Source organism: Mastigoproctus giganteus, chromosome 13, assembly GCF_048544385.1.
Source record: "Mastigoproctus giganteus isolate SK-2022 chromosome 13, ASM4854438v1, whole genome shotgun sequence".
NCBI classification, from domain to species: Eukaryota; Metazoa; Arthropoda; class Arachnida; order Uropygi; family Thelyphonidae; genus Mastigoproctus; species Mastigoproctus giganteus.
Genome location: NC_143587.1, coordinates 70,400,655 through 70,425,604, shown reverse-complemented (window position 1 = coordinate 70,425,604; position 24,950 = coordinate 70,400,655). Strand labels below are relative to the sequence as shown.

At 37.8% G+C, this 24,950-nt stretch overlaps 1 protein-coding gene across 1 annotated transcript in view; it reads right to left on the bottom strand.

Annotated features, from left to right (window-relative positions):
* LOC150076150 (sortilin-like) overlaps nt 1-24,950 on the bottom strand; it is a 207,185-nt gene that overhangs the window by 69,328 nt on the left and 112,907 nt on the right. The window contains exon 10 of the mRNA XM_090387580.1: nt 4,531-4,654. Coding sequence (XP_090243706.1) covers nt 4,531-4,654 — 124 coding nt within the window. The remainder of the gene's footprint in view (nt 1-4,530; nt 4,655-24,950) is intronic.

Below are 24,950 nucleotides of genomic sequence, written 5' to 3'. Positions count from 1 at the left end.
CAGTTGAACCATCGATATCAAGTGGACCAACTTGATTCACCCCTTTCTTCTAAAATTTACAAAAGTAAAGAAGTCTTTGCTGTTTTTCTTTGCATCCTTTGCCAAAGATTTCTCGTAATCTGCCTAAACTTTGTGACTTGATTACAGACTAGTTTATATTCATCACAGGTTTCTGTCACCTGATAATTTCTGTGCATCTCATGCATTTTTCTTCTGTGCCAAGCATATTATTAGTTCATCTGACATCCATTCAGGCCTTGAAGATTATTTCTCAGTTGCTATGAAAAGCCATTGCAATTGTTGCTTCTATGATTAACATTTAGAATTTGCTGTTGGTAACATCATCAGATGGTCTCATTGTATAGAATTTAAAAACTGTCTGAGACCACTGTAAGTCACCTTTATGAAAACAAAAACCCTTCCCTTTATTCTTAACAATTACATCTTTAAGTAAATCCTAAACCAAAACACTGTGATCATTGCCAGCTGTTAGTTTTTTTTTTATCAGCAGATTCTTAATGCATGAATAATCACTGCTGATAATCAGATTAAGAGTTTTACTCCCTCTTATTGCCTCTCTAACATGCTGCTATATAAAACAGTCATCCAATAAATCCAGAAATGTCTTGCTATTGTGTGAGTGACCAACCCACAAATTCTAGTTAATATCTGCAAAGTTAAAATCTCACATTATACAACATTCTGATTTACTGAACCACTCTATTTCTCTGTACAGTTGTTCACTGTACTCATCAGTCATTAGGCTTTAATAGTACATGATGAACATGTCAGAATTACAAATATATTGTAATCATTATATGTTATAGATATTTCAGTATTATAAATATTGATGCATCCCAGATAAGGAATTAGAATCCTATCCTGTGCTCCTAACATTAGTATGATATCATAACTTCTATGATGTAAATTTGTTGTGTACATGGCAATTATCTTTACCAATCATTCAGCTATAGTTATGTGTGAAATGAACAGTGAATTATTACTTATTATTAAAATTAGAATGGGCAACATTTCTTTGTACTGATATGATACAGAACAAGGCTTATACTGTGATAGTATTAGAGGTATTTCACTTCTTCCATGAGAATTATCAAAGGCAATTAACAAAGAAACAAGAGATCAAAATAAATCAGCAGCCAAATGATTTTGTATATCACTACAGTGTTTAATAAAAGCATCCATAAAAAATGAAGTAATAAATAGAAATGTTTAATAGAAGTATTTTAAAATGTAAGATAATATTTTAAACAACATACACTAGTTTATGTTAGGACAGAGTGAGCAGATTTTAAATTGGACATTTGCTTCTGCAATTGTAGTTCTAAGAAGCATAAATGGATTACATGAAATATAAGGGCAAATTTATTATTTTTTTGATTTCACAATGAAAAATGAGGATGTACGAATTATATATTGAGAATTATGGGAGTAAATATGGTATTATATTCCCCAGCAATTAATTTAAAACAGTTCATACACAATCCTATTATAATCTACATTGGATTTTGTGTAACTCTGCATAACACCAAATGCACAAGAGAATTATCAGATTGCATAATGAAACTGCACACAGCTGGACCTCTGTTAACGAAATTGATCATTCCCTTGAAAAAATTCGTTAAACAGAAATTTCATTATAAAGAAATATGATCTTTTCAGCAATGAAAAATACCGTAAATTACAGAAATATAGTAAAATATCGGAAATAAATCAGAAATAAGTGAAAATGAATAAAATTTCTAACATTAAAAAAAAAAAGTAATTTGTTAATACATACATATTAACAAATGACTACATGATGTGCACAATATATTAGTAGACTTTTAAGAATTATGTCGTAAAATATTTGGTTATTTTTTTGTTGTACATTGGATTCTACTGTACACTGTTCATAAAAATGTTTGCATTTGTTTAAACACGCAAATAGAGTTTCTGTTACATTTTCTTCCCACTGAAGGCCTTGATGCAAAGTTTCAAATGATGCCAACATTTCTTGTCTGGAAGGTTTAATAATTGCCCCCATTTTCATCCACTCATCGTCGATATTGTCCAGTTTTTTAAATACACTCCAAAATGTTGGTGTGACTCAGATATTCAGCTACTATGATCCCATCATTATCAACTCCTAAAAATTTGTCAAGAACAATTTCTCCACTGATAAAACCTCACTTGAAACTTTTCCCAAGATTGCTTAATGTCTTGTAGTAGTTCATCCCCCTCATCGCTGTTAATTAGCTTTTTAGGAGAACAAAGCTTTTGCTATAGATTCTATAACAGAATATATTGGTTGGTTTCTATTCTCAGTATAATATTTTTCAGTATGCATCTTCGGTAATGCATTTTCAAATTCTTGATAATCCATTGGTCCACTGGTTACTGCATTTTAGATGAAGTATCAGGGGAAGAAAACAAGCTTCACACTTTTAAGTCTCAAAATTTCCGAATGAAAGTTGGCAGGGCAGTTGTCGACAATCAATGCAGTTTTTCTGTTTTTCTTCCTCATCTTTCTATCGAAATTTAAAATCCACTATTCAAAAATTTCACGTCATCCAAGCTTTTTTGTTGTAGTTGTAGTCCAATTCTAATGACTTTACTCCTTTGAAACAACGAGGTTGTTTACTTTTTCCTATTACCCAAATCTTCATTACTGGCATTTTTGCGCCAACCAAGACATTTCTCTCCTTTAAAAGTCAGTGTCTTGTTTGGCAAACATTTAAAAAATAGACCTGTTTCATTAACATCGAATATGTCTTTGGGCTCAGTGTTTCATAATTTTTTTCAAAACTGTTTCTTTCCGATGGGTATTGTCTTCTTTGATAACAAGAACACAATAAAAAGTTATTTCATCAGAAATAACTTTTTTGAGTAAGCCATCCCGCTCTTTAAATTTACCCAGCCAACGAGAATTGGCTTGGAACATTTTATGACCCAGAAAAGATGCATATTCCATAGCCTTTTCTTTCATTAATGGCCCTGATATTGGCATTTTGATCTGGAACCAACTTCACCCACTTAAAAACTGCTTCATCTACACCTTCACACAGGAATAATTTCGCATGCTTTGACTGGGTTCCGTTTCCTCAAATAGTTTCAGAAGCGAAACACGGTTTTTCAGTTGACACACTACTGGCAGCAGAGATACCAAATTTTAAAGAGATTTTTTAATTTTTTATTTATTTTTTTATGCCCCGATTTACACTATTAAGCACTTCCACTTTTTCACACTACACTCAAGGATTTCCTCTTAGACGCTGTAAGGTTATTTGCTTAGCAACTAAAAAAAAAAAAAAAACTGATTTAGGGACCACTTTTAACAAAACAATATAAACAGAGACAGGTGATTTTTAGTGAAAGTGTTAATGACTCATTTCTGTGAAACAACAGATGAATTTCCAGGGTAAAGGAAAAACACTCTCTCTCCAATGCTTACAGCAGAAAACAGGTTGACAAGAGCCAATCTGTGCATCGGTAATATACCTTAATCTTTGCTAATGCCTGTGGTCACATAGACAGCAGTTAACCAGCAAGACTTCTTGGTACAGTAGTGTACAGGTTTTACTTCTTCTTTTTTGGCAATTGCTGACCCTCTGTTGGGCAAAGGCCTCTTCTAAAACCTTTCATCTTTTTTTTCTATTCCACACCATGGTTGGCCAGTTTCCTCCTGCAGAGCTTTGCAGGCACCAATAAATTGTAAATGTTTTAGCTCTTAATTCATGGAATTAATCTCTTCAGTTCTTAAAAGCTAAAGGGTTTAATTCTTAATCCTTTTAGCTCTTAATTCATTCTTTCTACAGCATCAGCTTCATTGCCTTAAGGCCAGAGGTGCGAACAATCCGTATCCAGGTCCCTCAAAATCAGTTCGTTATATGGAAATTTCCTTCATTATGCGGAAACCATTTTCAATGTAATGACCAAGGGGAATTCAAAAAAAAGTTCGCTACATAGAAAAATTCATTATATGGAAGTTCATTAAAGAGAGGTCTGACTATCTGAGCAACAGTTCCCAATGAAGTTGTTTTCAATTCTGCACAGTTAGTAGTTTCAACACAATAAAAGTTTCTAAGAACCGTTACCATGACATTACTACTCAGCAATAAAAATTTCAAGGTTCATGACAAAATTTCTTTCTTAATATTTTGTAAAATGATATGGAAGTCAGTTATAATGATGAAGGTGAAGTCGCTATACCATGTAAACAAAGTATAGCAATACTATAATGAAAATTATTCCCGAATGTTACACAGCCTCAAACATGCAATGTAATCATTCTTACAGTTCACAATTTGTAATTGATTTGAGAAATGAAAAATGTATCTAATATAACATGACAGCAGAAGTAAAAAAAAAAAAAAAAAAAAAAAAAGGCTTTTACTTCCAATCAGGATCATTATTTGTTTTAAAAAAAAAAAAAAAAAGGGAAACCTCAGCTTTTCTTAGAAGTAAATGAACCCATCATCATATAACAGGCTTTTATACTAGTAAATAAATAAACAAATATACATAACTTACAATGATCCCCTTTTAAGTTTTCGGAATGTTTGCTTCAAACCTAAGATGCAGCCTCTTGAATGCTTATTAGCATCATTATTTTTTTCATGTGCCAAGAAATCTTCAAAGTCTCCAGGTTCCTGGCCTAAATAAAAAAAATAAATAAAAAAAACCATGTTATGTCAAGGATCTGGGCATATTCTTACCATGTGGTGTATGCCATATCCAAAAATTTCATTACTTCATACAGCATGTTCCCCCACTTTTTCTTACTATTGAATACACCATGAATTGTAAAACTAATAGAGTAAACTTATCTGTAAAAAGATTTGAACTTCCCAAACTTCCTAGTTCATTTCACAAATATACGTGGTCTCAATTCTAATCTCAACGATTCAATATATCATAAATGCAATATGTTATTGTATTATTTATTATTTGTAAATGCTATAATAATATACATCTACAATATATGCTACATTATATATACGCAGTTGTCTCCCACTACAGTACAATTCATTTAGCACCCGTTCACTATAGCTCTCGGTATTTTTTGACACCACCCTCAGAGTTACCCTCTGTTCTTTTTGGAATAGTAGGGAAGAGCTATCTGTTAGCAGGTTTTTGGGTAGCTGAGAGACCCGTTGAGGGGGAAAAAATTCTCTTCCAATCAACTGCAATTCACAGTGCTAACCTTGAAAGGGGTGTCCTTTGATTTTACACTGACTTTAAACTAATACTGTAATTAATGAGAAAATGCTGAATTACCAACCACACTGAAAATGCTGCAATGCATTTCCAATTTATGACAAGGAGAAACTTTGAAAGTGTCTGTTTATTTCCCAAAAGTTTCATGCTTATGAATAATTTACATCTGTGTTAATTATTTGTAGCTGTTTGTACTAGCACAAGTTTCCTATATACACAGCTGTAAAATGTCAGTCACATGCACCATCTCTTCCATATTACAAAAATATACGTTCGCCTGCCACTCAATAAGTTATGGGAAAGGGAGTTCCTGCTCCATGGCTCTAATATCATCATCATTCTTCTCTTTCTTGATGAGATGATTCCTTTCTATTTCTCTCTCTCTCAGGGTAACTCAGAAATTTTCTTTGGCTGGTGCAGCATAAGCCTCAGGCTTCCTTGCACCAATGGCCAATAATAATAATAATAATTAACTGAAGTTTATTGAAATGTTATTTATAAAACTTCTCTTTAGAAATTCATTTCCTGACAGGAGCACTGCCCAGCAATGCTATTTTCAATTTAGTTTTGGTTTCCAGTCATTTCTGGTTTATGTATTGTTTATGTCATTTTGTGTCTGTATGACCAATTTTAGTTTACCACATAGTACTAGCTTCAATGTATGATTTTTTCAAAAATGGACCCAAAGAGACTAAGCGAGTCAGCTAACACTAATAATGGAAAGATGGTGAAAAGCAATCAGAAACACTTGTCATATGAAACTAAATTAAACATTCTAAAAATAAAGTCTGGAAAGGTGCTAGAATAGCATAATAATGTAAAATGTAAATACAGTATGCATATATGGTTCCATAATTTTAAGTAAATTTTCTTGGATTTTCTTGAACATATACTGTATTCATGTTTCATTTATGCATTTAGAGCTATATTTAAAGGTTTCGGGGAGGGAACTCTGGTCACGGAAGAAAACAATTGGTGGATTTTTGGCTGCTGTAAAGGTATAAGTATTTTTGATATTTTTACCGTATTTTTCGTTAATTAATATACTACATTTTGTTTTACAGAGATATTAAATAGGTACAGTAACATTCGTTAGCTTCTTATTTTGAATTTAACTAGTGATTTTTGGAAGTTACGACTCCTGCTGTTGGTGCCAATATTGTTGAACTAGCCACATATTGTAGTCGATAAGAAATAGTGTAATACGAAGCACTGTATTAGGAATCTGTTAGCTTATTTCTCAAAAATATTATTAATCTTAATATTAAATTTCATTGTTAATTAAATTGTATTAAAACAGAAATTATGACCCAGACTAGAGCTGTGAAGCAAAGATCACAGACCAGCGAGAGTGCTGTGACTTGGGGAGAAACAAAGGGGGTGATTCTCCAACGCATCAGTGTCAAAAAATGTGCGAAATGTGAAATGTTTGCCAACCTTTCTAAAACAGGACATGATCTAGCCAAGGAGGATGTCTTTGTGTGTGTTAGGTGTCTAGAGTGTCAAGAAATTAGGCACCAACTTAGCGTTCTGATGGGTTCAGAGCTTGAGGTGTAGGGTAAAAGCCCTTGAACAAATTAATAAGGGCCTATCAAGCTCTCAGATGCCCAGCTCAATGGCAGAGCTCACTCCTGTGCATCAGGCAACACAGAAGCAATATCCAAGGCAGAATATGCTGGTCCCGCAGGAACTAGTTATTGTTGGTGACTTTATTGTCAAGGAGATGGGGAATATACTATGAAAGAAGGATAGGTGGAACAGGATATGTCTTCCAGGGGCAAAGGTTGATGACGTTGTAGAGTAGTTATCTTTTAAGGCACAAAAGGTGATATTGTTGTACACGGAACTAATGACATTAAGAGATCTGCAGAGTTACTCAAAAAGTACAGGTCAATGTTGAAAAAAAGTTGCTGTTTGTTGTTTGGTTTTTAGGAGCATTAGCAACTAAGGCCATATTGCTCCGGGATATGCGGTGGTCATTCCCTGACCTTTCCGCATCCTCCATATTTGGTGGTGACGGGCTCGAACCCCGGTCTAATCAAGAAGCGTGTGCTATGCACTGCTGCTCCTTCCCACCTGGCTACGGAGGCGCCAAAAAAAAAAAAAAGTTGCGAGTTAGGGTTGAATGTGAAAGTGTCTGCAATTCTGCCCAGACACGATAGGAGGGAGTATATGATGAGAACGTTGTCAATCAATTTAGCCTTGGAGAGATTGTGCAAGGCTCAAGGGGTAGAATTTTTTCAGCCTTGTCTGTGCTTGTTGACAGGAGAGACTGCTTCTACAGGGATGTGGTACACTTAAATAAAAAGGGTGCAATAATATTTGCTGATGCTATTGAGGCACTGTTAAGTAGGTCGGAAAACTGCTAGCTTGGGGGATACACAGGCTAATATGTGCTTGGCACACCCAGGGTCCTGAGCTGGATATCATCATTTTTCTCCTTCTTGGTAATTCCCTTCTACTTTTGACTGTCTCTCTCTTCCTCTCTTTATCAGGGTAACTCAGGAAATTTTTTTTTTTTTTTTTTTGGCTGGTGCAGCATAAGCCTCAGGCTTCCTTGCGCCATATAGCTAATAATAATAATAAACAAAAGGTAAACAATGGTCGCAGACAGAGGCTAAAGTGATTCTTGCACTGGTTCATTAGAATGAGCAGCAGCCTGGAAAGCAAGGCAATGGAGATTTTCAGGACTGCTGGGAGGTACAGTGGAACAAATAAATACATGGGTTGTGTTAGGGTAACTAAGAGTAGAAACAGGTGCATGTACACCAATGCCAGGAGTATAGTTAATAAATTTGATGAGCTTGAAGTGCTAGTCAAGACATCAAAGGCAGATATTGTTGGCATATCAGAGACGTGGTGTCACACACATAAGCAGTGCAGAATTGGAATTTGAGAAGAACAATGTGTACAGAAAGGAGAGACAGGACAGGAAGGGAGGAGGAGTTATGCTATTAGTTAAGAAACACAAAATCTAAGAAAGTGCATCCAATTGATGTTGGTGCACAATGCAATATTGAGTCTGTTTGGTATGACATAACCACTGGGAAAGGAAAAATGGGAGTAGGTGTGCGCTGTAGCCCTAATGAATGATGAGTATAATGAGCAATTGTGCAGAGAAATAGAGTGGGCCAGAAAATCAGAATGTCTCATAATGGGGGATTTTAACTTTCCAGATATTGACTGCAACTTGTGGATTGGTCATTCGCACACTAGCAAGGCTTTTGTGGATTTATTGGATGACTGTTTCTTACAGCACCATGTTCGAAAGGCAACCAGAGGGAGTAATACTCTTGATCTGATTATCAGCAGTGATTATTCATGCATTAAGAATTTGCAGATAAAGGAACCATTGGGTGACAATGATCACAATGTACTGATGTGGGAATTACTTAAAGATGTACTACAATCAAGGCTAAAGGAAAGGGCTATTGCTTTCATAAAGGTGACTACAGGAGTCTCAGACAGTTTTTAAATTCTGTACAGTGGGATCAGCTGATGATGTTACCAACGTTGAATTCTAAATGGAATGCCTTCAGGGACTTAATTTTGGAGGCTACTAGGCTTTTCATTCCAACTAAGAAATATTGTTCAAGGATTAGGCCTAAATGGATGTCAGATGAATTAATGAAGCTCATCATGGTAGAGAAGAAAAATGTATGGGATGCATATAAATTATCAGGTGACACAGAAGCCTATGGCAGATATAAGCTGGTCTGTAATGAAATTAGAAAGGAGGTTAGGGAGGCAAAGGCAGATTACAAGAAATCCTTGGCAAAAGATGCATTAGCATTAGTAGAGGCATATGATGCAAGAAAGCAAGCTTATGCAGCATTAGCAAAAAAAAACAAAAAAAAAAACCCACTCCCATTTCACCCCTCCGTTCGTTTGAAATACTTGTCCAGCTGAGCCTTAAATTTATTTAGGCTATCAACTTCCACAACAAGGGATGGAAATCTGTTCCACCAACCAACCAACTACCTGCTGGCTAAAGGCAAATTTTCACACATCTATCCTACATCTGCCTTTGCTCAATTTGAATTTATGCCCTCTCACATGATTATTCTGAGCAAGAGGAAGAATCCCATCGGCATTGAGCATACTCAAACCATTCAAAGCTTTACACACCTCTATCAGATCACCTCACCAGTGCCTAGTCTCCAGACACTGTAATTTGCAAAATTTAAGCCTTTCTTCGTAAGAGCAACCCTTTGTTCCATTCACTAATCTTGTTGCCCTTCTCTGTACTCGTTCTAGCAGCTCTACATCCTTCTTGAAATGAGGCCTCCAGACCTGTATACAGTACTCAAAGTGTGGCCTGACCATTGCCTTATACAAGGGAATAATCACCTCCTTATCCCTGCTAGAAAAATTCCTGTATATCATTGACAAGACACAATGAGCTACTCTTGCAGCCCGTCCGCACTGCTCAGAAAACTTCATATCTGCCTGCACAATTATTTCCATGTCCTTTTCATTCTCTACCATTGTCAGTGTAGTACCACAGAGTTGATACGTTGATCTTGTGTTACTGTTTCCCATATGTAGTACTTTACATTTGTGAATGTTAAACTTCATTTGCCATCTCTCAGCCCATCTACTCAACCTTTCCAGATCCCGTTGCAGCAGCATAGCGTCAGTAGTGTCCTTAACAACCCTGCCAACTTTGTATCATCTGCAAACTTGCACATTAAGCTTGATATGCCATCATCAATATCATTTATAAATACAGAAAACAACAATGAACCCAACACTGAACCCTGAGGGACTCCACTAATAACATTAGTCCACAATGAGCAGTGTCCATTGATTACCACTCTCTGTCTTCTCCCCCTCAACCATCCCTTTACCCATATCAGCAATTTGCCTCCAATGCCACACTGCTCCAATTTATGCAGCAGTCTTCCATGTGCAACAGTATCAAAAGCCTTTACAAGATCCAAGTATATAATATCAAAGTTATTCCCTGCATCCAGTTCTTTTGTGACTGCATCATAGTATCCAATCAAATTGGTCAGGCAAGACTTTCCCTTAACAAAACCATGCTGTTTCTGAGCTATAACTGAAGTCTTGTCTAGATGATCCTGCAGTGCTTCTTTAACCAGTGCCTCCATTAATTTTCCTGGAATAGAAGTTAAACTCACAGGTCTATAATTACTTGTGTCAGCCTTTGATACTCCTTTGTGAATTGGGGTCACATTTGCACATCTCCAGTCTATGGGTACCTCCCCCTGAGTCCAAAGAAGTTCTTATAATTATGGCTAAGGGTTTGCTTACTTCCTTTGCTGCCTCCTTTAATGTAACTTGATAGATCTCATGCTTCCTGGGTGCCTTTTTTATGTTTCTCCTCAACAATTTCTCCTCCACTTTTCCTCTCAGTTATTACAAAATCATCTAGCTCACTGCCAGAGTTCACTTCACCTCTGGCATTCCCCTTCCTGAATAACTCCTCATGTGTGCATGTAGATGCAAAATACTCGTTTAGTTTGTTAGCCACCTGAGCAGGGTCCTCAACTGTTGATCCATCAATATCCAATGGATGCAAAGAAAAACAGCAGAGTTCTTTACTTAGATGAAAATCCTAGATGGAAAGGGATAAATCAGATTGGACCACTTTACATAGATGGGTTGACTATTAATGATCATGCTCAGGTAGCTGATAAGTTGAATGAGTATTTTGCATCTACATTCACATACGTGGAGTATTTCAATGAGGGGAATGCAAGAGGCTTATCAAACACTAACATAGAGCTAAGTGATTTTGTAATAACTGAGAGCAAAGTGGAGGAGAAATTGTTGAAGTTAAACATAAGGAAGGCACGTTGGGTGGACAGGATCCATCCAGTTATATTAAAGGAGGCAGCAAAGAAAGTAAACAAACCCTTAGCCATAATTATGAGATCTTCCGTGGACTCAGGGTAGGTCCCCATGGACTGGAGATGTGCAAATGTATCACCAGTTCACAAAGGGGGTTCAAGGGGTGACACAAGCAATTACAGACTTGTTTGTTTTGCTTCTGTTCCAGGGAAACAATGGAGTCATTGGTTAAAGAAGCATTGCAGGATCATCTAGACAAGACTGCAGTAATAGTGAAGACACGTGGGTTTGTTAAACGGAGGTCTTGTCGGACCAGTTTGATTGGATACTATGATGTGGTCACAAAGGAACTGAATGCCAAAAATAATTTTGATATCATATACTTGGATTTCAGGAAAGCTTTTGATACTTTTGCATATGGAAGACTGCTGTACAAATTGGAGAGGTATGGCATTAAGGGTAAGTTGCTACAATGGATAAAGGGATGGTTGAGTGGGAGACGACAGAGAATGGTAATCAATGGACACTGCTCTTCGTGGACAAATGTTATTAGTGCAGTTCCCCAGGGTGTGGTGTTGGGCCCATTGTTGTTTTGTATATTTATCAATGATACTGATGAAGGCATATCAGGTTTAATGTTCAAGTTTGCAGATGATACAAAGACTGGCAGGAATGACAGTAAAGACAGTATGCTACTCCAACTGGATCTAGATAAGTTTAGCAAATGGGCTGAGAAGTGGAACTAAAGTTTAACATTAATAAATGCAAAGTACTGCATATGGGTAGCAATAACCCAAGAGAAAGTACCAACTGTGTGATACTACACTCAGGGAAGTGTAAAGTGAAAAAGACCTGGGGGGTAATTGTGCAGTCAAATATGAAGTTCGCTGAGCAGTGCAGATGATACAAAGATTGGCAGGATTGTTAACGACAGTAAAGATAGTATGCCAGGGCAGGTCATGGAGTCTTGTCAATGATATATAGGAATTTTGCTAGCAGGGACAGGGAGGTGATTATCCCATTATACAAGGCAATGGTCAAGACACACCTAGAGTACTGTGTACAGGTCTGGAGGCCTCATTTTAGGCAAGATGTAGAGTTGCTAGAATGAGTACAAAGAAGGGCAACAAGATTGGTGGGGGAACAAAGGGGTGCTCTTACGAAGAAAGGCTTAAGTTCTGCAAACTTCAGTTCCTGGAGGGTAGGCACCTGTGAGGCGGTCTGATTGGGGTGTATAAGGCTTTGAATGGGTTGAACAAGCTGAATGCTGATGGGATTCTTCCTCTTGCTCACATTAAGAATCTGAGGGGGCATAGATCAAATTGAGGAAAGACAGTTGTAGAACAGAACATTCGCAAATTATTATAATTCTGGAAGACAAGATACAGTGGATTTACGATAACTAAAGTAATTGATGTGTACCTGCATTTGCAACGTATCTAAATGTCTCTAGAAAGCAGCGTAGACTGAAGTACTAACCTTGTAGTTGAAACGACATATGCAGCTGTTTGGGGCACCTAACAATGGAATGTTACAAAAATGCGAGACGAAAAAATAAATTGTTGACAAATACTTGTATTGTTGCAATCATACTTACCTCAGAAAGTATGGTTATGTGATGTCATACAATTAAAAAATTTTAAAAAGTTAGAACTCGACATACTATCGTATCCAGGTATCATCGTAAGGGGGGGCATGATGACCAGACTGACTCGAGATATCATACTGGTCACGAAAAATGCGTCACATGCTCTAATCACACTACTAGTGAGTGCTTGGTGCAGACTAGTAGTGTGAACGTGGAAATCACTTCTGGTGGAAGCCTGCCATGGATGACATCACTTCTGGTGGAAGCCTGCCATGGATGACATCACTTCTGTGAACTCATCTGCGGCAGTAATCCCCAAGGATGTTTCACATCAGAAAGTCAGCAAAACTGCGAGCTCATTGTTAAAATATTCACAGCTCAACACTGTGTAAGGTGCACTTAATTCATTCAATTCAATGAAGTATCTAATTGCAAAAGAGTGCCTCTATGCAATTTTTTTTTGTTGCTTGCAGATTGTTTACAGACAATGTCATCTGAATGTTACCTCAAACAATCATTAATATAGAAATTGTAAAGGTGAATGATTTGGTACAAAAAAACTGAATGAAAGGTTTGAAATCATGAAATTTCACAGTGTAACCACTGTGACCACTTGCATTATGAAGGTTGTGTTCAACGTAGGTGTCAAGATACTTTACATACAATCAGATGAATGTGCATATGGATCTCTATTTGCAAAGGGGGTTTATTCCTGCAGTTACCAGAGATGAACTTGTTGTTGTTGGTTGAGGGATTTATTAGGTGCATTGGCAACTATGGCCATAGTGCGGCAACAGAGATGAACTATGATGGCACTTATTAGCATTAGTAGAGGCATATGATGCAAGAAAGCAAGCTTATACAGCATCAGCCAAAAAAAAAAACCTTCCCATTTCATCCATCCATTAGCTCCAAAATGTTTGTCTAGTTCCAACTTGAATTTATTTAAGCTATCAACTTCTACGATAGATGGAACTTTGTTCCAGCAATCAACTATCCACCTGGCTAAAGACAAATTTCCACATATCTATTCTACAACTGTCTTTCCTCAATTTGAATTTATGTCCCCTCAGGCAATTAATCTGTAATCTGGGCAAGAGGAAGAATTTCATCAACATCAAGCTTGCTCATGCCATCAAGGCCTTATATGCCTCATTCAGATCACCTCACAGGTACCTAGTCTCCAGACACTGTAATTTGCAAAACTTAAGCCTTTCTTCGTAAGAGCAACCCTTTGTTCCATTCACTAATCTTGTTGCCCTTCTCTGTACTCATTCCAACAGCTCTACATCCTTCCTAAAATGAGGAAGACCTGTATACAGTACTTAAAGTGTGGCCTCACCACTGCCTTATACAAGGGGATAATCACCTTCTTATCCCAGCTAGAAAATTTCCTGTAATTTCTTGCAGACCATCTGCACTGCTCAGAAAACTTCATATTTGATTGCACAATTACCCCCCAGGTCATTTTCATTCTTTATCACCCTGAGTGTAGTACCACACAGTTTATACATTACTCTGGGGTTACTGCTACCCATATGCAGTACTTTACATTTGTCAAACTTCAGTTGCCAACTCTCTCAGCCCATCTGCTCAACTTTTCTAGATTCTGTTGCCATAACGTAGTGTCATTAACAACTCTGCCAACCTTTGTATTGTCTGCAAACCTAGACATTAAGTGTGATATATCTTCATTAATATTATTAATAAATGCAGAAAACAAATCAATATTATTAATAAATACATAGTATGAATCAGAGCTGTAATGCTCAATTCGTTCTACATTGATATTAATATTTGTAAAATAATAAGAGGAGTTCACCTCGATATAGTACATAGAACACTTCGGTATGATACTCTCCAGAAATTAAAACGAAAAAATCGAAACACTTACATTAGAGTAACAAATAATTAAAAATCAATTTAATACAATTAAAATCAGTTTAACACAATTAAAAACCAATTTAATGCAATTAAAAATATTAAAAAGAATCTAACGAAAATATTCAAAATGATCTTCCTTCCTTAGGAAGGAAAATCGTTTCCCTCATGTTTGGTCACTCTTTCTTTCACCAAAACTGCCATTTATTCCCTTTTACCATAATTCCTAGTTCACTCAGTGCCCGACCTATTCATTCTGTCTTTCATTCTCATTCATTCATTCTTCTTTCATTCTACATTGCACCCCCTTGCTACCAGCTTACTGATATTTTTCAGCTAATCTGCTTCCCTGGCTGCCTGTACATCTCCCTCCCCCACATGGTTGCTTATTTGGTGTGGGGCCCCAGGTTCCTACACATGGCAGGGTAGTCTTGGGGAGTTTTGTCATGTCAGGTTTCTGTCAGGGCACAGAATACTGCTATCCTGACAGTTTTTAAGTCATCGCCTGGGTGCGGTGGGAAACTTGGGCAATTTTAACTATTGATTATTGTTTAATTGCTGGGGGACTGAATTGCCATTCTTTGGATTGTTCTGTGCATTTCGAATACTTTCTGTGTGAAAGATGTAAAGGCTTTATAATTTTTCTCTTCTATGATGAACAGGTGTTCTTGTCCTCTGGGAAGAGGGCCAATCTGGGCTATTAGCTCTGTTCTGGGGATGTCATATATTATACATTCATATAGAATGTGTGCCCAGTCTTCACTCTCGCATACACAGTTGCAATTTGGATCATCAGTCAGCCCTAAGGAGGTTAGTTTTGCCTATAAGGAGCTGTGATCTGTCAATATGAATGTTGTAAAAAGTCCAGGGGCATACCACTTAGGTGGCTTTGGGCTAACCATTGACACCTGTGGCAGAAACTGTTTGGTAACCAGACCTCTGGTTTCCTGCTCCCACTTTGTTTGCCATAGCTCATGGAGCTTTGTGGCTATTCTTTTGTTTTCATCATTGAATGTGTTGGTTGTATCAAGGGCTATCCCCTTGATACAACCAGAAATTCTGTGGGTATGCCTTTTTTAAATCTATAATATAAGCCTCTTTTGGCTACTTCCAGGTAGCGGGAGAGCTCTGGCCAGCAACTGTAGTGCAGGTGTGCTTACTGTGCGACATGCCCTGGTAATAGCGAGTAGTATTGTCCTGTGTATCGATTCTAATTTATTCCTATTTCTTACTATGGCTGAGCGCTATACCATGCACTGGCTCCATAGGTGATAACAAGTAGGAACATTGCATGGTATATGATTGCCAGGGTCTTTCGTTTGAGTCCCCAGTCTGATCGACTGATCCTGGCAATCACACCCATAATTTCTCACTTTTTTCTCCAAGTAGATCAAATGGGGGTAAAAAGTTACTTTTGAATCAAAAACCACTCCAAGATATTTTAGTTCTGTTACCATTTTCATAGCGGTTGTGTTAATTTTGATTTGTGGATGTCTTCTTATGTCTAAATTGCCTTTTAGAAGTATTTGTTTCGTTTTTTTCAGGCGATATTTTGAGCATGTGCATTTGTGCCCACTCCTGCAGCTGCAAGAGGGCGGCATTTGATCTTTGCTCTACAACCACTTGTGTGTTACCTTTTACAAGGAAAATCATGTCATCTGCAAAGGTCAGGCTTTCCACGGAGCCAGGATTCAAGGCCAGAAATTCGTCCAGAACAATGTTCCAGAAGAAACGGCCAAGGATTGAACCCTGTGGGCAGCCTTTATTCACAGTACATGTCAATTCCTGGAACCTTGTGTGTACTGAGACACTTCTGTCTGTAAGGTAGCTGTTTATTACCTTATAGAAGTTTTGTGGGGCATTTGCCTGGCGGAGTCTCCTAAGGACACTAGGTCACCAGAGTGAGTCAAATGCCCCAGCAAAGTCAATGGAGATTGCCAGCATATATTTCTTCTCTGTGTTTTTAACTGTTGTCAGTAGGTGGTGCATGGCATCCTCCGTAGGGTTGCCCTGCTTAAAACCATACTGATTGTTGGAATGTAAACCTGTTTCTGTGTAATATTGGGCTAATCTGCTATATATTAGTCTTTCATATATTTTTCCTAGTACAGGGGGTGGGCTATTGGTCTATCTGATTTGGGATCAGTAGGGAGTTTTTCAGGGTTTTTGAGAATTAATCTTAACACTGCTTATTTTTGGGCATATACCTTCTGTCATACAGTTATTATATAGTGCTATTTCTGCTAATTTTTTAATAATCTCAAGCTCTAAGAGATCAAATCCTGGGCATTTATTGTTTTTGGTTTTAGATAGTGCTATTTCTAAGTCTTGTATAGTGAACAGAGGTTCAATTGGCATTGTCATGTTCAGTGTTTTCTTTTATAATGTCCGACTGGGTGGGGGAGAGATACCCAGTTTCAGTTTGAATAATATTGTCTAGGATGTTATTTACAGAGTCTGCCCAACACAGGGTTGGAGATTCATCTGGTTTGACAGTCGTTTCTAAGACATCTCCTCTTGGCAGCTTGTTGGTCACTATTATGTAGACAACTCACCAAGGGTTATTGTTTCCAGTGGTTCCCACCAAGTGCCTCCAGCATTCCTTTTTCTTGTCCCTTATGAGGGCTGTATACTGATTCCTGAGAGTTCTATAAGAATCTCTCAGTGCATCCACCTCATTTTGTGGCTAAGATGTTCTGGCTCTTTGAAAATTTCTCCTCGCCTGGTGCACCCTTCTTCTAAGTATAGTCAGTTCAGGGCACCACCAGGGGACTGCCTGCTTCCTCAGTTTTTTCCGTGAGATAGACAGGTCTGCTGTTATCTTCAAAAAGGCCTCTAAGGTTGGGAGAATAATACATATCCAGAATTTAAAACAATAATAATATAGATATATAAACAATAATAATATAGATATCTTGGAGTACCAAGATATCTATATTATTTTCTTCCAATTTGAGTTTGATCTGATCTACAATGGCTCTTGCTCTTTGAGCATTCAATCGAACAAGATTTAGAGCCCTAGTCACATTTATGTTTTCAATCTGGCCCATAGTTGGTCCTAGATTGTATAAGTTTTACCATCTTTTTATAACAGGGACATTTATCATCCCTGATACTATGTGCATAGTCAGTCAGCCATGCTACTTTACTGGTAGCACATTTTGGCAGTTCTTGTAATCATGGCCAGTGACTGCGCAGTGGCCACAGACAGGGGAATTCTGACTGCAGTCTCTGGCAGTATGGCCATATTTATGACAGTTAAAGCACTCCTGTACAGGAAGGAATTCCCTGAATTTATGGCTGGTCCAGCCAGCGTAGACTCTTTGCAGTCTTTGTAGGTTTTTCCAAATTCTGGGTGACACTTCCACAATGACATTGAATTGCCCATTTCTTTTGTTTTTTGTCTCTCTTTTTAGAAGAAATTCTTTGGCAAACTCGTCCAGTTCCATTATATTGATAAAGTTTTTGTTGTAGAAATCCAACATAAGATCTCTTTCCAGAGTTGTCTCAGGGATGTCAAATATAATAATGTTGGGGTTGCTGCCCCTTGGCTTTTCTGTTTGCAGTCCCAGTTTTACTACCTCTGGGTTGGTTTCAATCTTTTTAACATCCTCTTTATTTGTTACTTCAATTAAAACTCTTTTATTTTATTATTAACATGAGAAAAATCTTTTATTTTTCTCATGTTATTCACTTTTATTTCTTTCAAATGAGGTTTTAATTTTGTCACGACAGTATCCCTGACCGTCGTTTTTGTAGATATACGTAATACTTTATATACGTAAAACCGTTATTTCATTCGAATCTTGCAGGCATTGTTTTTGTATATAGTGATAGGGAATTCAAATTTTTAATTGAGGTAGCTAGGTAGCTCTAACATATAATTATAGAAACAGTAATATGCTTCACTGTTTCTATTAGATAGCATAGTATTGACATTTAATTAATTTAATTTATTGATCTTATTAATTTAAAATATCATGCCCCAAACTAGAGCAGCAAAGCAACGGGCACAAAGTGGCAGGAGTGCTGTGACTTGTGGGAGAACTGAGGGGGGCGATTCTCCAATGCATCACAGCCTAAAAAAATGTGCAACTCGTGAAATGTTTGCAGGACTATCTGGAGCGGAACATGATATTGTCATGGGGGATGGCGACAGGCAATCAGGCGACAACTCAGCGTTGTTGTGGGCCTATATGAGAGTTTGAAGGACAGGGTGGATGCCCTCGAAAGATCTAAATTGAGGGGCTCATCAGGCTCTCAGCTGCCCACATCAACGCCAGAGCTTGCACTTGGTCATCACGCAACATAGCAGCAACCCCCAAGGCAGAATGCGCTGGTCCCACAGGAACTAGTAGTTGTTGGTGACTCTATTGTCAGGGAAACGGGGAACATGCTTTGTAAAAAGGATAGGTGGAACAGGTCCAGGGTATGTCTGCCAGGGGCAAAGGTTGATGACGTTGTAGAGCAGATATCATCTTTTAAGGGCACAAAAGGTGATATAGTTGTACACGTTGGCACTAATGATATCAAGAGTAGGAGACTGGCAGAATTACTTAACAAGTACAGGTCACAGATGAAAAAAAGCCGTGAATTAGGGTTGAATTTGAAAGTGTCTGCAATTCTGCCCACACACGATAGGAGGGAGTATATCATGAGAGCCTTGTCGATCAATTTGGCCCTGGAAAGATTGTGCAAGGCTCAAGGGATAGAATTTTTTTCAGCCTGGACTGTACTTATTAACAGGAGAGACTGCTTCTACAGGGATGGGATACACTTAAACAGAAAGGGTGCAATAATATTTGCTGATGCTATCGAGGCAGTGTTGGGTGGGTCGGAAAACTGATAGCTTGGGGGGATACCAGGACTAATAGTTTAATAGTAGTCATAGGCAGAGGTCAAGGTGATTCTTGCACAACTTCTATTAGAATAAGTAGCGACCTGGAACGAGGGGTGTTGGGGGTTTCAGGGACGGGTGGCAGTCATCGTGAAACAGGTGGGTATATGGGATGTGTTAGAGTAACTAAGAATAAGAATAGATGCATGTATACCAATGCTAGAAGTATAGTAAATAAATTTGATGAATTTGAAGTGTTGGTCAAGACATCAAAGGCAGATATTGTTGGGATATCAGAGACGTGGTGTCACACAGATATAAGGAATGCCGAACTGGAATTTGGGGAGTACAATGTGTACATAAAGGATAGACAGGATAGGAAGGGAAGAGGTGTTATGCTGTTAATTAAGAAAAACAAAATCAAAAGAAGTGCATCCAGTTGATATAGACGAACAGTGCACTGTTGAGTCAGTTTGGTGTGACATAAGAACTGCAAAAGCTAAAATAAGAGTAGGAGTGTGTTATAGGCCTAATGACTCGAATGAGTACAATGAACAATTGTACAGAGAAATAGAGTGGGCTAGTAAATCAGAATGTCTTATAATGGGGGATTTTAACTTCCCAGATATTGACTGGAACTTGTGGGTTGGGCACTCACACACTAGTCAGACTTTTGTGGATTTATTGGATGATTGTTTTCTGCAGCAGCATGTTCGAGAGGCAACCAGAGAAAGTAATACTCTTGATCTGGTTATCAGCAGTGATCATTCATGTATTAGGAATTTGCAGATAAAAGAACCACTAGGTGGCAGTGATCACAGTGTACTGACGTGGGATTTACTTAAAGATTTAATTACCATCAGGGGTAAAGGAAAGGGTTTTTGCTTCCGTAAAGGCGAGTACAGTTGGTCTCCGACAGTTTTTAAATTCTGTACAGTGGGATCAACTGACGATGTTACCAACAGTAAATTCTACGTGGGAAGCATTCAAGGAATTAATCGTGGAAGCTACTAAAAGTTTCATACCTATTAAGAAATATTGTTCAAGGTTTAGGCCTAAATGGTTATCAAATGAACTAATGAGACTCGTAACAGAGAAGAAAAATGCATGGGATGCATATAAATTATCAAGCGACTCAAAAGCCTATGGCAGATATAAGTTAATCTGTAATCAGGTCACAAAGGAGGTTCGGCAGACGAAGGCAGATTACGAGAAATCCTTGGCAAAAGATGCTAAGAAAAACAACAAGGATTTCTTTACTTATATAAACTCTAAAAGGAAGGGGTTGAATATGATTGGTCCACTTGACATCGATGGTTCGACTGTTGATGATCCTGCTCAGATAGCAAACAAACTGAATGAGTATTTTGCATCTACATTCACACGTGAGGAATTATTAAGTTTTGAAAATGGCAGAAGGTTATCAAATTGTAGCAGGATACTTAATGATTTTGTAATAACTGAGAGCAAAGTGAAAGAGAAACTGCTGAAGTTAAACGTAAGAAAAGCACCTGGGGTGGATGGGATCTATCCAGTTATATTAAAGGAGGCGGCAAAGCAACTAAGCAAACCCTTAGCCATAATTATGAGTGCATCCTTGGACTCAGGGGAGGTTCCCACGGACTGGAGATGTGCAAATGTATCCCCAATTCACAAAGGGGGATCGAAGGGTGACACGAGTAATTACAGACCAGTTAGTTTAAGTTCTGTTCCGGGTAAAATAATGGAGTCGCTGGTTAAAGATGCATTGCAGGATCATCTAGACAAGACTGCAGCAATAATTCAGACACAGCATGGGTTTGTTAAGGGAAAGTCTTGTCTGACAAATTTGATAGGATATTATGATGTGGTTACAAAGGAACTGGATGCAAAAAATAATTTTGATATCATATATTTGGATTTCAGGAAAGCTTTTGACACTGTTGCGCATGGAAGACTATTGTACAAATTGGAGCAGAATGGTATTAAGGGTAAGTTGCTACAATGGATAAAAGGATGGTTAAGTGCGAGAAGACAGAGGGTGGTAATCAATGGGTGCTGCTCTTCTTGGACTAATGTTATTAGTGGAGTCCCACAGGGTTCGGTGTTGGGTCCACTGTTGTTTTGTATATTTATCAATGATATTGATGAAGGTATATCAGGCTTAATGTCGAAGTTTGCAGATGATACAAAGGTTGGCAGGGTTATTAATGACAGTAATGGCAGTATGCTACTGCAACAGGATCTGGATAATTTGGGCAGATGGGCTAAGAAGTGGCAACTGAAGTTTAACCTTGACAAATGCAAAGTACTGCATATGGGTAGAAGTAACCCCAGAGAAACGTACCAACTGTGTGGTACTACACTTAAGGTGGTAGAAAATGAAAAAGACCTGGGAGTAATTGTGCAGGCAGATATGAAGTTTTCTGAGCAATGCAGACAGGCTGCCAGGGGCAGGTCATGGGGTTTTGTCAATGATATATAGGAATTTTGCTAGCAGGGTAAAGGAGGTGATTATCCCTCTGTATAAGGCAATAGTCAGGCCACGCCTTAAGTACTGCATACAGGTTTGGAGGCCTCATTTTAGGAAGGATGTAGATTTACTTGAGCGTGTACAGAGAAAGGCAACAAGATTGGTGAGGGGAATGAAGGGATCCTCTTATCAAGAGAGGCTAAAGTTCTGCAAATTGCAGTGGCTGGAGACTAGGCACCTGCACAGTGATCTGATTGAGGTGTATAAGGCCTTGAATGGGTTCAGCCCGCTGAACTCTGATGGGATCCTTCCACTTGTTCAGATTACGAACCTAAGGGGCATAAATTCAAATTAAGAAAGGACAGAGGTAGAATAGATGTGCGGAAATTTGCCTTTAGCCAGCGGGTGGTTAATTGCTGGAACAAACTTCCATCTGTCATTGTGGAAGTTGATAGGTTGAATAAATTTAAGGAGGAACTGGACAGGCATTTGGAGGGAATGGTGTGATTTTTTTTTCTTTTTTTGGCTGATGCTGCATAAGCTCATACATTTGCTTTCTTGCCTCACATGCCACTACTACTACTACTGCCTCACAGGCGCCTCCGTAGCCAGGTGGGAAGGAGCAGCAGTGCGTAGCACACGCTTCTTGATTAGACCGGGGTTTCAGCCCATCACCACCAAATACGGAGGATGCGGAAAGGTCAGGGAATGACCACCACATATCCCGGAGCAATATGGCCTTAGTTGCTAATGCTCCTAAAAACCAAATAACAATAACAACTAACTGCCTCACTGGATTTGTATGTAGAGTCAGGCTTAGCCTTTATAATGATTATGTTTGTTTCTTTTGCCTTTGGTATTTCCTTAGTCTTATTGTTGGTTTGTTTAGTTTTTGATGAATCTGTTTTGGTGGTCCTTGCTACTTGGGCGTAAATCAAAGTATTTATTTCTTTATAATTATTCTTCTCTTCGATCACCATTTCTACTTTTGATTTCAATACTTTGTTTTCTGTATTAAGTTCAACCACTCTATGTTCCAAAACAGACCAGCAGTTCACTATTTGCAATCTTGTTGCAGATGTAATCCTATTTGTCTGTTTATAAAGAAACTCTTCTAGGAACAGTTTCATTTCTTTAATTTGTCTTATGGGATCCTCTATTTGATTTATAAGCTGAAATTTCCTCTCCTCTTCTGTTTTTGTTACCTGTGGCTCTAAATTATCATTCTCCTTTTGATCTGTATTTTCTACCTGGTTTTTGCTTTTTATAGCCTGTTTTATACTATGGTGGCTAAGTCTTCATTTGTAATTTCTTCATTGTTTAGTACCTCTATCCCACAATCAGGCAGGTCCTTCAAGTCAGGATCGTGATCGATATTTTTTGATTTTTCAGTTTTTTTCCCGTGAGTTTTGGTCTTTGCCAGTCATTTTGCTGTTATTATAACATTCCTTATATCCAGGAGAGTAATTTAGGGTATATTTTATCATTGTGGGCCCATTAAAACAGTCACACACAAAGAAAGGTACTCTTATACGCAAGAATACGTTTAATCTAAGTGAAATTCACATTTCTCCTCACAAATAACATGTATCCAGCTAATTTGATCGACAAATTTATCCCAATTTTTGGAATTTTGAGGCATTGCAGTACGATTGTTACAGCGTTAGCTGTAACAATCGTACCGCAATGCCTCAAAATTCCGTGCAGTACGTTTACGTGCAGTACGATTGTTACAGCGTTAGCTGTAACAATCGTACTGCACGTAAACACGTTCAAAAGCCAACAATAGTTAAAAACAACTATAACTAACAAGCATGTCTGAATAATACTAGTTGTTTTCATCTGTACACAACATGAAGAATCCAAGTTCTATGGTTTTTGAAGCCGGAAAATCCAAGAAATCCTCCCTGCTGCCATCGGCCACTATCCGCCGTTTATATCAAGTGGAGCTTCTTGCAGATGTGTCCATTCACCTCCGTGATCACAGCATGCCCTCCCAGTACAGGGAGTAGATTTGGACACTGGAGAAATTCCCAAAACAGCTGAGATATAATCCTTCACACTGCTCAAGATTATACAAAAAGATGAAAGAAATTTGGCTGAAGGTGAATGCATGCTGCCTAGTGGCTGCATATGTTCTGTTTCAGAAGGAACAGTTAGAACTGCAGATGCCAGTGAAGAATAGTACTTATGAAATATCTACAGAAAACATCTAGATCAAAGATGGAAAACCACCCAAAGATTTTACAATAAACTATACAATATATTCATGAAATGTAAAAGTTTTGAGTTTCTTCAAATTTTTATGTGGACTTCTGCTGTTGGTGATATGCCTATTAATAACTTGGTGAATGACCAGGTAGAAAGGTCCCTTTGCAGATATAGCATGCTGGAATGAATACTGATGAATGATCAGATGGAAAGTTTCAGGGTACTGTAAAATTTACCTATCAATGGATTTCTCCATTACATTACAAAAGGTTGATAAAGCAAGATAATATTTGGATGGGAAAGATTTGTTTTCTTTTTAGTAACAGTCAAGTTGTGGGAAAATTTTCAAATAGAGAAACATACCAGTGGAATATAAGTACACCCATCTCCTTCAATCCATGCACGGTACTAAGAGAACTACAGGTTTTGATACCTTTCGTGCAAGAGTTTTCATAAAAAAATAAAAAGTTAGGCAATAGAGAAGATAACCCTGGTGCATACATATTAAAAAGAATTAAAAGCTTATTCACAGGATCAAAATACTTCAGATCATCCTCTCTTTATTGGTGAAAAATCGCTATTTTTTAGTAAGGTAGACATCTGCCAAGAATGTCAATGCAAGAGACCAAGAAAAAGCATGGCACTAGTAGATCAGCAGATGTAAAAGTGGAAGTACAGATGGATGAAGGGATGGAAATTGTACCAATGGCTTTAGTGTGGAATGGAAAAGAATGGCTGACATCTGGCCATGATGTTAAGTTTTTGACTTTTTGAACTTTACAAAATTAACTGTGGATGTATTAAAAACATGATTTTAGCTACTGTAAGTTTTTGTGCAGGCAGAAAAGGAGCTGTCAATTTTAATGTAAATAAGTTCTGAAATTCTGATCAAAAATGACTTCAAGTTTATTTGTTTTAAATAAGGCTTAGATAAGGTGTTAAGAAGT